Source organism: Sander lucioperca, chromosome 12, assembly GCF_008315115.2.
Source record: "Sander lucioperca isolate FBNREF2018 chromosome 12, SLUC_FBN_1.2, whole genome shotgun sequence".
NCBI lineage: Eukaryota > Metazoa > Chordata > Actinopteri > Perciformes > Percidae > Sander > Sander lucioperca.
Genome location: NC_050184.1, coordinates 32,671,132 through 32,685,815, shown reverse-complemented (window position 1 = coordinate 32,685,815; position 14,684 = coordinate 32,671,132). Strand labels below are relative to the sequence as shown.

At 40.2% G+C, this 14,684-nt stretch overlaps 1 protein-coding gene across 1 annotated transcript; it reads right to left on the bottom strand.

Moving 5' to 3' along the window:
* Positions 1-52: 52 nt before the first annotated feature.
* On the bottom strand, positions 53-13,180 carry tfcp2 (transcription factor CP2). The gene is made up of 16 exons (XM_031290551.2): positions 12,831-13,180; positions 12,267-12,461; positions 9,969-10,120; positions 8,112-8,188; positions 7,622-7,727; positions 7,234-7,340; positions 6,860-7,012; positions 6,650-6,760; positions 5,814-5,905; positions 5,586-5,634; positions 5,010-5,103; positions 3,201-3,291; positions 2,636-2,742; positions 1,647-1,789; positions 1,445-1,496; positions 53-1,340 (listed from the first exon to the last, which is right to left on the bottom strand). Exons 2-16 carry the CDS (start codon positions 12,386-12,388, stop codon positions 1,303-1,305), a joined length of 1,494 nt encoding a protein of 497 aa, XP_031146411.1. The 5' UTR covers positions 12,389-12,461; positions 12,831-13,180; the 3' UTR covers positions 53-1,302.
* Between the last annotated feature and the right edge of the window lie 1,504 nt (positions 13,181-14,684).

Here is a 14,684-nt window from a genome sequence, read left to right as displayed (position 1 = left end):
TTTTTAATTTTTGCAAACATTTTAAAGAGACAGACAACAGATGGCAGCCAACACATGGGTAAGTCTTTTAATAAACGCTGATGATGAGATGGGGCAAAGATGGATATCTAAAATGACAAGCTATCACTTTCATGTAAGCAGCACAATGGACTGAACATAAACTAACTATATCTCTTCACATGCAGCTCTGGTGTGCCCAACAGCTCCTTTTCATTACTATTTTGAAGTATTAACATCCAAAACAATAAAAAGAAGGGACATAAGTATGTAAAAAAAACAAAAAAAACTGCCACGATTCCTTGTGAAATTTAAAATTTTAAAATCTATTTACAAATGTTGGAAAATGGCCAAAAATAAACATGATGAAATGTTGATGTGCTAAAAAAGCTGATAGGGATGGGGAGCACATGGGCCAGAGACAGTTTGCTGGTGTAGCCACTGTGATCACTAACATAGACAGTGTTTCATCATCATTCAAGGTTCATAAGATAAGATAACAACCACGAGTGCCAGTGCGAGCTCTACACTAACTACAAGGATCTAACAGTGTTTGGGAATCTGCAAAACAGGGTTTTCTTTCTCAAAAGGAACAGATCAAACCAGGAAAATACTGAAATTGTTAGCTGTTAAAAAGGAATCAGATGTTATGGAGGACCGCTGGATGCCAACAGTTTCCCTTGATGTCCTGATTGCTGATTTGATGTCTCTCGTGGTGCTTTGTTTGTGACTGTTTGATTGTGTTTGCTACGCCATGTTCCTTGCAGACTGCCTTAAGTGGATCCCGGTAAGGCAACCTAGCATGAAGAGGAGACATCATGCTGCTTTGCAGGCTGAAAGTCAACGACTGTCAGAGTAACTATCTCCCTTTCTGTCATTTTGATTTTTTTTTTGCTTATTTGGTTGTTGGTTTTATAAAGAGACGACAAACTGTTTCTGAAGCACAGAGCTTTGGCACACCAGATGCTCAGCTAACAAATAAACCGCGATAGCAGCTGTAGTGCTTCTAACCTCTTTCATGAGACATAAGCGACAGAAGAAAATGCAACCATTTAAGGGAGACAATGGCAGGCGAGAAGGAGATTTTTCACTTCACTGTGGTAACAGTCACTCACTCAGAAGTAAGACAATAAGGTATAGTGAGAAGAGAGCCAGGTGATGCAGTCGCATGTTCCTCCTAGCAGCCTCAAGATGTTTCCCGGGACGTCCCCACATATTCCAGGAACAGCGAGGAATATGAAGCTCTAGAGGGGCTGACTGGATCGAGTCTAAAGAAGAGAGTGATGCTTTTCTCTTGCCCAGTATTCACTTCAAGATGATGTGGTAGCCGTCATTAGAGTCATCTGCAAAGAAAACATAGTTTATAAATAAACTCGCAATGATAAAGATAATCACGGTAAATATAGAAACACATAAATCATTATTTATTAATGCCACGCTTATATACCTTTCATTGTGTCCAAAACAAAACAAACTTCATCCTGAAAGTTCTGAATCATCTGTTAAAAAGAGAGTATATGTTTAATGGAGGAGGGAAACAAGCTAATGCGGTTTATGAGCATGTTCAATGACAACTAGTCTCTATCGCTTTGTGACTGTGATGTGAAAGTGTAGCCTTGGTAGAGGCAGAGAACAGAGGGATTACTTGCCTCGTCACTGACCAGCACGTGGATGCCAGTGGGTCCCTGTTTGAAGATCTGATTTATCTGTCTGGGTGAGATGTTGAAGAGCTGAGCGATCTTCTCTGTCAGCTCAGCAGCTGTGAGCTCCTCCAGGTAAATGGCGTGATATACTGAATGAAAAAGGCAAGCACGAAAACAAAAATTAAAAATATTCACCTGCTATTTCGAGACAGTAAAATCTGTACTTAAAGTGAAAGCCTACCAGCACCTCTGAAGTAGCCTAGAAATCTAGACGCACCCTAGCGGCAGCAAATGTCATTTGCAGCCAGGGTCAGTCTAGCAACTCTCCGTTGGCTTGCGAGCTAGAAAAACCAAACTCTGGTCAGGCCAATCACATAGTGTATAGAGTCGGTGGGTGGGCTTAACATAATGACGGAAGAGTTGCGACGGTTCTGCGTGAATTCCCTGCTACTTGAAAACAAAGAAGATGGCTGCATTCTTAAAAAAGGAAGATGTGTTCAGAGTTTTGCCGACCGGATACGGCAAAAGTTTAATCTATCAACTAGCTCCACTACCTTCTTCGTTGCTCTGGTTGGTTGTAGCGCTATCCTATTGCGTGCAGAGAGAATTTGAAAGACAACCATTTATCCCGCCCCTCGGATTGAGCCCTGCCAATGGTGAGTTCCCAGACCCAACATCTTGATGTGGGTCTGGCGTGTCAGGCTACCTCTGAAGTTCACTAAATAACACATTATCTTCTTTGTTCAGTCCGTATTAAAACCGAGATATTAAAACGTCAAAGTTTTACAAGAAGCTGCCAAAATATTTCTGAGCCTGGCGCCGTGGGCCGCTCTTTTCTGTTTTCGTTCCAATGTTTGATCTTATCTTACGGTGATTTTGGGATTTTGAGGTGTGCCTTCTAGCTTCTCAACTCTCAGGCATCCTGTCCTGAATTCAAAATTGAATTTATGCTTTTGCTATAACAAAACATGCTTGAAACATGAACATGCACTGACCAAAGAAAGTGTTGGCGGCAGCGTCTCCGTTTTCATGCTTCGGTTGCTGCTCCCGTGCCTGCTGAGACTCCTGGCAAACGTAAATGGTCAGCCTCGGGCGAACCACCCTGTAAACAGCATCCACAGAGAGGAAATAACGACATGTCCATACATGTGTGAAGCCTCTCTTATGATACATCAGGTGAATGACATATTATAAGATGGGATTCTGTGATTGTGTCTCGTGTCTGTGTTTTTCCTCGCCCCCGGCACACCAAATGGTGGGCTCGGGTCTTTGTAAATCATAGTGTGGTCTAGACCTACTCTAGCTGTAAAGTGTCCTGAGATAACTTCTGTTGTGATTTGACACTATAAATAAAATTGAATTGAACTGTGTGGCCGGGTTGGGTCAGTGGGTAGAGCAGGTGCACATATACTGAGAGGTTTATGCCTCGACGCAGAGGTCCAGGGTTCGAATCCGATCTGTGACGATTTCCTGCATGTCTTCCCCCTCTCTCTCTCTCTCTCTCTCTCCCCCCCTTTCTCTTTCAAAAAAATTTAATTGAATTGATTAAAGAAGACCCACCGTCCTTTCAGTGCATTGAAGAGTCTTATACCATCAGCTGGCCCACAGATCTGAATGACATCCTCCCTGGTCAGCTTCAACAGGTCTGCCCCTGGTACACAAAACACAAGACCTTGCTTAAGAAAAGCAAAACCCTTCCCTCTACAACTGAACAAAAATTGGATAGCTCACCTGGTAGAGCGTGCCCCCCCCCCATGTACAAAGGCTCGGTCCTTGTCGCAGCAACCGCAGTTTCCACTCCGACCTGCAGCCCTTTGCTGCATGTCATTTCCCCCCTCTCTCTCTCTCTCTCCTTTCACATATTCAGCTGCCCTATATAATAAAGGCCTAAAATGCCCAAAAAATAATCTGGTGTCTGGTGTGCTTGGTGTCATACAGAGTTAAGGTCCCCATTTGGTCACCCTTAATAAAACCAGATCTCTCAGAGTTTTTTTTTTTTTTTACATGGAATTAGGGTTGTGCTGATGGACTATTATCATCGTCCGTCGTGATGGCTGGCCGACACCCTGTCAGACACACACTAATCCTAGTCGCGGGCGCTGGACGAGAAATTGACAAGTGCGTCGGTCTTTTAAAGTAGCAAAGACACTTGCGTCGGGCTTTGCGCTGTGTTGCGCAGGGTGCAAGATAGGGCCCCTTAAGTGGAAGCTACTTTTTCCCCCCTTACGTGCAACCTATTTGTGAAAAAGACCATTGCTTTGAGCAGACTGGATTGGCTGCAGTGATACATTCTCTCTCTCTCCCTGTCAGTTGCAGCTCGCTCTACCTGCCACTGGACACAGCGGTCTCGGGCGAGAGACCGCTGCATTAACGTGGAGCGCTATCACACTTTCCTTTCTCCCCTCATTGGACTAAGTTTGTCGACACTACTTTGTGCGTGCATCAATAAGTAAGTCTGATGTCCTGTAGGTACGGGACGATGTTATACAGGATTTATGAATGTACGTTAGCAACAGTAGGCTAATTCACGAGGGTGCTATTTTATGTGTGAGCTAATATTGCGCATCTGTTCATGTGCGCTGAAAGAGTTGTTTCTGTTTATTGAATGCGTTATTCAGTGCAAACATAACCGAGAATGTAGTTAAAGCTCAGTAGTGATGGTATATTAGGTTATTACTGTCGCTCTGTTGAAGGCAAACGTCCCACTGTACTGTCGTTACGCAGATCACGGACATCTGATTGACTTTACTGCCGAAAGTAGGTCAAGTTGTAAAAAACTGCTGCTACCAGCAGGGCAGCATAGCCATGTAATACTGTCTATTTACAGAGGGCATTTAAATATGTATGTTTGATCGTTGGATCTATGTTAAGTGCTTAAAATCTATTCCCCCCCCCCACTGTTATTGACTGATCGGACATGTTGATGTTAGACTTTTTTTTCTGAGTCTTAAGAAAGAAAAATTAAGTGATCATTTTTAAAGTGCTTTGTAAAAGGCCAAATGGCATTTCATTTCTCTTTGCATGTTTTACTGTACACTAATCACACAGCACTGAATTCCATCTTGTGCCATGTTGAAAGTGACACAGAAATTTTACTAGGTTCAATTACTGTTGTGACATTAATATAAAAGCAATTATTCAGACATGAGACCCACACGTTCAATAACAATCACATTTACATAACAAGGTGCATGTCTGAAGGAGGCTTATTTCTACTTATATTGCTGTCTCTTTACTCTCTAAAATGTTACGAATGACCAGAGCCCACGAGGGCTTCAGTCAAGCTTTTTTTGTGGCAGTCACAAGTGACACAAGTGATACTAAAATGAATGGGTGTTTTAACTTTTATGTATTCAAGAGCCATATTACCTGAGAAGTTGGTGAAGAGCCGACAGAAGGGTGAGAAGCGGTTTCTTAAAAGCCACTGTTGTGCATCCTGTGGTGTTGCTGTGGGTAACAGATTCTGGAGGAGGGAAACACAGAGACAGAATCCAATATAAGAGCATCTCAGAGTTTGCTTGTAGCCGTCACGAGTGAAATTACTGGCATTTTCTAAAACTTCCTCATGCCATACAGGATACTGTATGTCCCATGCTTGAGAAAACACTGAAAATCGACATCTGCCCAAATATACAGCGTGTACAGCATGAAATATTCTGACTAGTCCTGTTTCAAGGCTAAATAACAGCAGCACTGAATCATGGGCTGGTTCCCTGTGACGCATAGAAAAGATAAATGTGAGTATTTTAGATTTTTCATTATTAAATGCATTCATCCACACCTTGACGTTCATTTTTGTTTGTTTTCAAAGTGCCGGGAGGCAGAGGTTTAACATCCAGATGTCAGCTTTGCATTTGTCAACATTAATATTCATGTGCAGTGGTTCAGGGAGGCAGGAGGTAGCCAGGCAGTGAATCCAGAAAGCGGAAATGCACTTGTACTTACATCTGCTACCTGAACGACAGGCTCAGGCTGATGGGTTGGCGATCCATTCCTAAAAAGGATGAAAAACGTACCATGTTAGAAGCCTGGAAGAATACAGAAACCCACATTAAGCAGAATTTAAACACCATGCATGTTCCTCACTAACCAAAACCACACAGCTACTATGTGGATTTGATGGTAAATTCAATTCAAGCAGCATTAATCATGAATCATTGACAGAATGTATACCCTTCCGCAACTGGGAAGCTGTTGTGTGTGCTTGTGCTGAAGCCAGGAGATGGGGAGTTGCTCACATATGTGACCTCAGGCCAGGGACAGCACTGCAAAAGAACATTTGTGTTATTGTGGCACCTCAGAATTACATTTCTGCTGTCAACAGTTATAAGATGCAGCTTTCCCGTACATTTAATTTCTGTTTGTGTGTCATCCACAACTGTATTTACTAGTTTTAAATAATTTGCTGAAATTTGAGAGCCAAAGTTCATTAATTCATTTGATGGACAGACAATTGATTATTTAATTTCTAATCAACTATTTGTAACTGCTTGTGTAATCAATTCTATTGTTTGTTGCAATCAAACCTGCCAATCATTCTCTGATTACAGCTTTTGAATGTGAGGATGTGCTGCTTCTCTCTGTATTATGTCATTGTAAAGTGAATGTCCACACAGTATTCCGGGATGGGAGAAAAACGTGCTCTGGTTTATTGGCATTTCTTTGAACCAATCACAATCGTCATGAGCAACAGTGCTTCTGTAAAATAGCCTCGGGAATGAACTTGTGTTGGTGGAACATGTGTACGTTCAAAAGTTGTTTTAGTCGTGCAACAGAAAACTCAGACTGGACAGATAGTCTAGCTAGCTGTCTGGATTTACCCTGCAGAGATCTGAGGAGCAGTTAACCATAGTCCTCATAAATCCACCCGAGTTTAAAATTACAACACAAAGGAAGCCCAAGGCAACGGACATCCGGCCTAAAAAGAGGGACATCAGGCGGAATTTCCTGCGGCACCGGAGCAAATACGGAAGTGGAACGTCGTGTATATAGACAAGTGATATGCTAACCTCTGTCAGGATTGTGGTTTTATAGGAGGGCTGGTACTTTTCCTTTTCCTGTGGCGCCTTCTTCTCCATCTTCTCCCTGTCAGTCTTCTGCTTTCTGTCTGCACCTTTAGGCTGAAACAGGTCATGTGGGAGTCATTTAGGTGGTGGTCATAAATAATAAATGTGTGCAGTACATCAATGGGTTTTTTTTTTTCTTCTCTTTCTCCTCACCTTGAATACTTTGACCTGACAGGAGGCAGAGTGGAGGTGTTCTGTGTACTCTTCACTCTCGTTCTCTTTAAACGTGTCGATCTGGATCCGAAAAGGCACCCCCTTTTCTCCTCCATGCTTGCGCATTGTGAATTCCGTGCTGATGCAGTGTACCTAAAAAGGAAAAAGGAATATAAAATGTTAATCTGTGCAGGAATGATGACATAAGATAAAACTTAGGTCAGTTAAATCAATAAATAAAACAGATCTTGGAAAACCTGTTGTATTAGTGATTACTGCCTGCAGATTGACATTCATGCCTCCGATTACTGTCGTTGCTTTGTTTTATGAATGAAAGTAATTCAGGAAAACAAAAGTGTTGTCCGTCATGCTACCTGGATAAAAACTGAGGTTCTTTTTGATGGGTCCCAAAGGAACTCCACAGTGTTAAGCTGAGTAGGGTTAGCCCTGGGGTCGATTATGCCGACGGACATGGGGATATCTGCAATGGATCAATGTAAAACAAGCCGTTATCAAAAGAGTACTTAATGGACACCATCTTCTCCATAATATCACCATTGTCATCTAAACCTTGTACTTATAGCTCAGGCTAACAGTCAATATCCTGGATACATCCAAAAACTACTGGATGGTTAATATGCATACAAGACTGCACAGCAACATTTTTTCCACACACACAAATCAAATGTAATATGCATGTATAAGACCCAGAACCTTCGGGAGCCATCAAAGTAGACCGGCCATTTCTCATTCAGTGCTCACCCAGGTCGAGGATGCGATCCCCGGGCCTGTTCCAGCGCCAGCCCTCCAGCTGCTGGTGTTCTGTGTACTGAAGTCGTCGGTCATGAAACACCACACGGATGATGCTCTGAAATTCAAAGAGAATTTTTTTACAAAAAATTCAAGGCAGATCTTAATGCTATTGAAGCTAACATGTTTATTCTGGTTTGTCCCGGCAGACCTGTGCAAATATATTGTAATACATGTTAGGGCTGCACGATATGATGAAAATGTGCGTTAACGTTGATGAACATTCCGATAACAATATTACTTGCGATAAATAAACCGATATTAAAACATATACTCAGTTCTGCTGCTCTCAGTATTCTTCTAAAATACAACGCAGCCTTTCGCAATGTGTATATTGCGCCAGTTGATATTGCGATGACGATACATTTTTTTTTTTCTTTTTCAAAACGATATATTGTGCAGCACTAATTTATGTGTGTGAACTGGCATGTCTGGATCTTACCTTCACCATTTTATCAGTGATTTCCGGAAGTTCCCCAATTTTCCGATTGTCAAGCATTCTAATTTCATAGGACTGCCCTGTAATGACAAGTCCATATAGTGAATAAAAAGTAGGGCTTGGTCTGAAATATTTTTTTATATTATATTATAAATATTTAAAGACATTACTGACTTTAAGACACTGTTGCAGGCTACGTTTTAAAGCTAGAGTGAAGATAAAGGTATCATATGAAACTACACTACCCAAGGCATCCACTGGTCACGCTAGCTCATCGGGAAGGGGGCTTAATAACGCTCCAAAGTTAGGCTCAATTTGGGCAAGGGAAAAACTGGCATGGACGTTTGCAGGATGTTTGGCTTTAGGAATACCGTCTCTGCACCACACCTTCTGCACTAAAGAAAGCACTTGTACAATTATTTCTGATCACTCAATACTCTACTAGGAGTTGCCCTTCATTGTGTTGACCGCTGTAGTGTGTTCATGTCAAATAAAAAGTACATTATTATGCATCTGCTTTTGGGGTCAATTCTTAATGTCAACATTAATATTTCAACTAATGCACCAGGTTAGAGGGTTCCAAGTACAATTTACAACAGTAGTTCTCTGAGAAGCTCTTTCATATCCAAACAAAATTGGTATTGTAACTGAAATATGTGGGACCTTGTGAACTGGATCGGGAAATCAGTATCAGCGATACCCAACACTAATAAAAAGATCTCAATAAACATCCACAGTTCATATCCAACCTTTGTAGTCGTACTAATCAGAATAATATAAAACATAATTTCTACATCCTTGTTTAGTTATTTATTTCACAGACAAGAGTAATGTTGCCCATGGTAACACCACGACTATAAAGCCAAATCTGCTATACCACATAACCAGAGATAAAGATGATACATCACAATATCTGTGTAACAGCAAATAACAGGCTGAATTGCCAGAAAAAAAATGTATCACTATATTGGTGCCAGTGTATCAGAAACACACCCCCACAGACCATATTGCAATATATTTCCATTTTTAACCCCCCCACCCCCTGTCTATAAAGATTTGCAGTCATCCAGGTAATGAAATATCTAGAATAACTTCTCTGTTGGTTCGGAAATCTTAACATCAAGTCCAAAACTGCACTAAACAGAGTTGTGAAGATGAGCAACAAGATATTACGTGTCCAACAGTGCACATTATCAGACCTGTTCCATGGACAGATAGTCAGGAAAGCTAATGCTATTCGCTCCGACAGTTATTCCCTGAATTTCAGTCCTTGCCGTCTGGCTCCCGTCTAAGATGTCTATCTGTAAGGAGTAACAGGTACAAGTACTCCTTTATACCTGCAGCCATTTCCTTCTTGAATAAGGGTCAGGGGAGGAATCTTATTTGATCTCTTGGCTACCTCATTTCGTCCTCTGTCTTTTCTTTCTTTCTTTATTTCATGGTTGGTTATATATTCTAGTCTGCTGACTATGTGTTGAGGATGTCAGAAACGTTGATAAAAAGGGGTTGGTGATGTAATGTAATGGATGCTGATGTTGACGATGGTCATTGCTGATTATATTGTGTCAACTTTGTAGGCTGATATGCATTTTTTCCGCTGCTATCTATGCACCTTGTACTGGTATTTATTTGTCCTCGTACTGTTACAGTTGTGTTCCAGTTGGACTCTGTGTAGAACTTGTATGTATTTATGTGTCTTGTAGGTGTTTATACTTGCTGCAGACCTAATCGCCCTTCAGGGACACAAATAGAGTTGAAGTTGAACTAATCTAAAAAGGTAACTGAATTTGCTTTCAGTTGTTCCTGACATCAAGTTTACACAAATCTGGACAGAAGGGTGGCTGGGATCCTGATGCTGACCTTGGTTGAGGTAGGTGAGGGTTTCATCGTGCAGTTTAACTGCCGGCGAGGTAGCTGCACACAGAACATACTGAAAGGGAAGGATCTTGTTGTCGCTGTCTGCAGGCAGGTTGGACTCCTCCTGTTTGAAGATGGGGAGGGCAAGCACATCGCTGGAGAACACACACAAAAGAACAACGCTGTTAATAAGCTGCCAAAGCCTGATCACTGTGGGACACACTCATTATTTCATTTTTTATAAAACAAGTCTACAGAAGATTTAAATTGACGTTTAACTGTTCAAGCTCATTACTTTCAACCTCACAATAAATTGAAAGTTAAGTGGGTTAAGTCAAATGGAGAGTCTTACACAACACTTGAGGCTGAATGACGGGTTAGTGTGTTTGTCAGCTTTGCAGTTCATTAATTATAATGGAGGCAACTACTAAATACCAAGGTATCCAGTGAGTATTTCCTCTCAACAGAAAAATTTCAGGAACAAGCGGTACCGGCTTTGCAGTTTGTACTGTAGCATTTAACAGAGAACTTAGCCAGCCAGGAAAGGGCAAAAAAGAGAGGCATCTTTCTCCAGCAAGTGCTTAAGTCTGCAAAACCTAAAAGGATTTCACATGATTCCCATCATGAAAAACTGAGCACAAGAATCATAACTATCCATTTGGACTTTAAACTCTTGATTAACACCCTACAAAAACACAGAACTGTGTGTGTGTGTGTGTGTGTGTGTGTGTGTGTGTGTGTGTATCAGTGATATGCTGCATAGTAAATAGGCTAAGTCGAATGCCCTAACCAAATTTCATCAAAGAACATTCATCTGATAATCGACCAGCAGTGTACTGCTTTGCAATTCATCTGCATGTGGTAATTAATGTGCCCTTCTGCTGTCACATTTTGTTATGTTGCAGTCTTATGCAAAAAAACTTTAATACATGATTGTTATCTCATCATTCTACATTCAATACATAATAATGACAAAGCAAAAACAGGATAAGATTTTTTTTTAGCAAATGGATTGAAAGATAGAACTATTATATCACACTGACATAAGTATTCAGACCCTAACTCAGTACTTAGTTGAAGAAAATTTGGCAAAAGAGAATGAATGGCCAGAGGAAAGACCCCAGCACTAGGTTGTACGTCAACCAAAATCAATGTCAATATGTAAATGAGAATCGCCCACGTCTTAGAGTCCTTTAGGTGCTTTTTTGCAAAAAGAAAACTAGATCGGTGAAGTGTTGCAATGATAGTTATCCATCGGAAACTTTCTCCTATTTCCACACAGGATCTCTGGAGCTCAGCCAGAGTGACCATCAGGGTCTTTGACCCCTCTCTTACCAAGGCCCTTCTCCCCCGATTGATCAATTGAAAGTACCACAGACTGACTCCAATCAAGGTATAGAAACATCTCAAAGATGATCGAAATATATGGGAGGCACCTAAGCTAAATTTCAAGTGTAATAGCAAAGGGTCTGAATACTTGTGTCAATGGAATATTTTAGCTTTTTCTTCTAAATAAATTTGCAAAAAATTCTAAAATCCTGTTTTCACTTAGTCATTACTTAAACGATGTTAGCATACGGCTGCAACATAACAAAATGGGGGGAAAGTGAAGGGGTTTGAATGTTTTTTTGAATGCAATGTATGTATGAATTCAAAGTGCAAAGCCATTTCTCTGCTCAAACTGCACACTGATGTGAACACAAAGCCTATCTGAGACAAAAATATGAAACACTGCACATTAATAAAACCCATATGATTAGACAGAAACCTTTGATCTCTTATCTTAAAAAGATACCAAATACATAATTTGTATATAATCTCCAATCTATTTCAAATAATATTGCTCCAACGTGTTCAGCAAATAATGGGATTTTGAAAACAACTAGGAGAAACAAACCACAAAGCAAGTTATACTACAAGTGAATTACTAAGCAACAGTCATAAAATCACACTGTTAAAGCAGAGGTCAAGTGAAAACACACTGCTGACATTTAAATCTCAAGCAGGTGATAGTTTCACTAACTTTAGAAAGTGACAACTGAAGAAGGCATCACTTTGAGGGTGCCATTACTGTCACTGTGTACACCAATTAGGTATATTATTACACATGCAGTTATGTGTCCCAAATACAATGTCCTTAATTAATTATGAACCTGCTAAACCACCTGTGCTACCCTAACCCTAAGGTTTATATTAAAATAAGTCAAAAATCACATGACAATATTTTGGTACAAAAATCAAAGTGTAGCACTAGCTGCAAGAAGATGATGCACAAGCACCCGTATAAATCTCATACAGTACCTCATGCTGTATGCCCCAGCACCAAGCTCCTGCCCAATGCCCGAGAGACTGGCATCAAAGTCCTGGACCAGTCCGGACTCAATCACTTCATCAGTGAGAGGTAATTTCAGAGCCCACGCCATGGTGACGATATGGAGATCTCACAGAGTGCAGTTCCGGTTCAAACTTGCGCCAAGTTTCCCACAACCTTCCAATCTTTAGTGGAGAAAGTGAAATAAAGACGTTTGTTATCACTGAACGTAGCTCCAACTTTAAAACGGTTATAACAAGGTAACGTGTGGATGTTTAGATGGACATATTCAACATAAACAAGATGAATGGGTCAAATTAGCATTAGTTTGTGGAATTGACAGTAACAGGTTGTCATGCTGAAGAATGCAGAGCTCCTCCTGAGGTTAAACGTTATATGCACGTGTTATGCAGCCGTGCACTTATGTTGTGTTTAGATTTTATAAAAATAACTTGTGTTGAGCCACATTCTTTTTTAGTTTTTACTCTTTTTATTTAGGTAGATAACGTAATAAAACAGAAGAAACCTAATACAACTGAAGAAACGTATCATACCTTTGAGTGAGAGTGCAGCTAACACTGCGACAGTTTCATGCCGTCATGTCGCGCTCCTTCGCCCCAGCACTAGAACAAACATGACGAGCTAACCGCTACAAGCTCCTACAGCTTGCCAGCTAGCTTAGCAAGGATACAGCTAGCTATTCTTTGCCTCACTTATGAGGGATTCACGGGAACAATGTATTCCTGGTAGACGTATATATTCATCGAAACATATCTAAATTAGTTCAGACTCCTAAATATATGTAATAAAATATGTCCTGCTTTTGTTTGTTTATCTAGCTTCATTAGGGAAAAAAAAAGCTTCCGTAACTTCCGTTTCTTCTTGGGCTTCTTCTTCTTTTAGGTTTCCGGTAGTGTAGAAGCGTCAGAGCCGTTACAAACGGCTCTGCTAAGCGTATTACTGCCCCACCCCCCACAGGTCAAAGTTTGAACTACATTCTTACATACAGTCTTTTTTTTCTTCTTTTTTTATTCATTCATTCAGAATACAAATATACAAACAAGCAAGGCATATTTACAAATTCACTTCAAAAATAGAGCTTTTGCCTTGGGTCGAGCATATAAACAAAACCTAGGAAGGAGCTTATACATAACAAATCAACAAAAATAATAAAATAAAATAAGAGAAAATAAATAGAAGGGGCTATCTCAAATTACAGTTTTTTACAATCGCTATGAAATTTTTTTCAATACTTTTAACAACTTTCCTAAACTCTTAATGCACCAACACACCTACAAAACACAATTGGCAAAAAAGTTAATTTCATGCTCAAGATCACACATTGAAAACTAAACTCCAACACTGATTTTCAAAATACAATAACACAACTAACACAATACACTATGTCCACCAAAACAATGCAATCATGTCTCAAAATCTAATAATTCTTCCAAAACACTATCACATGTTCTCTCCCAACAGGAACATTTAGTCAATCATAGAACAATATTATACAAAACACTAAGATCACATGGAATTACAGAAACTGCATTATTTGATATGTGTCAGGTCTGCCCTTATACAATAATAATAGACAATAGTATATTGTATTGATCATAGATTGTGTTTTGCACTTCAGTTTCTTTTTTGGAAGCCTCTCCTGGTACTCCTCTTCCTCTCCCTCGTGAAGGCATTTTTCTTATTTTCTGTGTTCATCTACAGAATATTGTTCAAATGGGTCCTCTTTTACTGTACTACCATATGATTATGCGATTGACAGAACCTCAACACCTGAGTGTGTTTCCTAGAAGGGAATCAGCTGTGATTGATCTATTTGCATAACTTCAATCAGCTGTTTCTCAATAAATGCATGTATAAAATGCAGGGGATATATTTGTGTTTCAATTTACAATGTGATCAGCTCTTCATTTTGACTTTAGCCTTTAAGTTAGGTTTAGAACATGTTGTTATCTGTTCTGTCATATGAGTGAAAGCATTTGCAAATCGGTCAGTAAAAATCCATTGTTTTGGTCTTGGTGAAGCTTGTGTGTAAAAGAAGTTCAAGCATTTTAAATTTGTGTTAACTGTATGCATTTTGTGTCAAAGCAACAAGAAATGTGTGAATTGTAAAGCCTACACAGATGGATGTTGTGCTAACTGTGTTAAGAGTTTAGTTAAAGATCCCATGACATGGTGCTCTTTGGATTCTTTTATATAGGCCTTAGTGGTCCCCTAATACTGTATCTGAAGTCTCTTTCCTGAAATTCAGCCTTGGTGCAGAATTACAGCCACTAGAGCCGGTCCCACAATGAGCTTTCCTTAGTATGTGCTATTTCTGTGTCTGTAGCTTTAAATGCTATTGAGGAGGAGAGAGGGGGGGCAAGGTGGAGGGTGGGGATGTGGCCTTG

Bases quoted from the DNA above. Each gene is read 5' to 3' on its own strand.
- tfcp2 (XM_031290551.2), bottom strand. From the start codon at position 12,388: ATGGCGTGGGCTCTGAAATTACCTCTCACTGATGAAGTGATTGAGTCC. The intron at 7,728-8,111 runs GTAAGATCCAGA...TTTGAATTTCAG, and splicing joins TCACTGATAAAATGGTGAAG to AGCATCATCCGTGTGGTGTT. The intron at 7,341-7,621 runs GTGAGCACTGAA...GATCCATTGCAG, and splicing joins GGATCGCATCCTCGACCTGG to ATATCCCCATGTCCGTCGGC.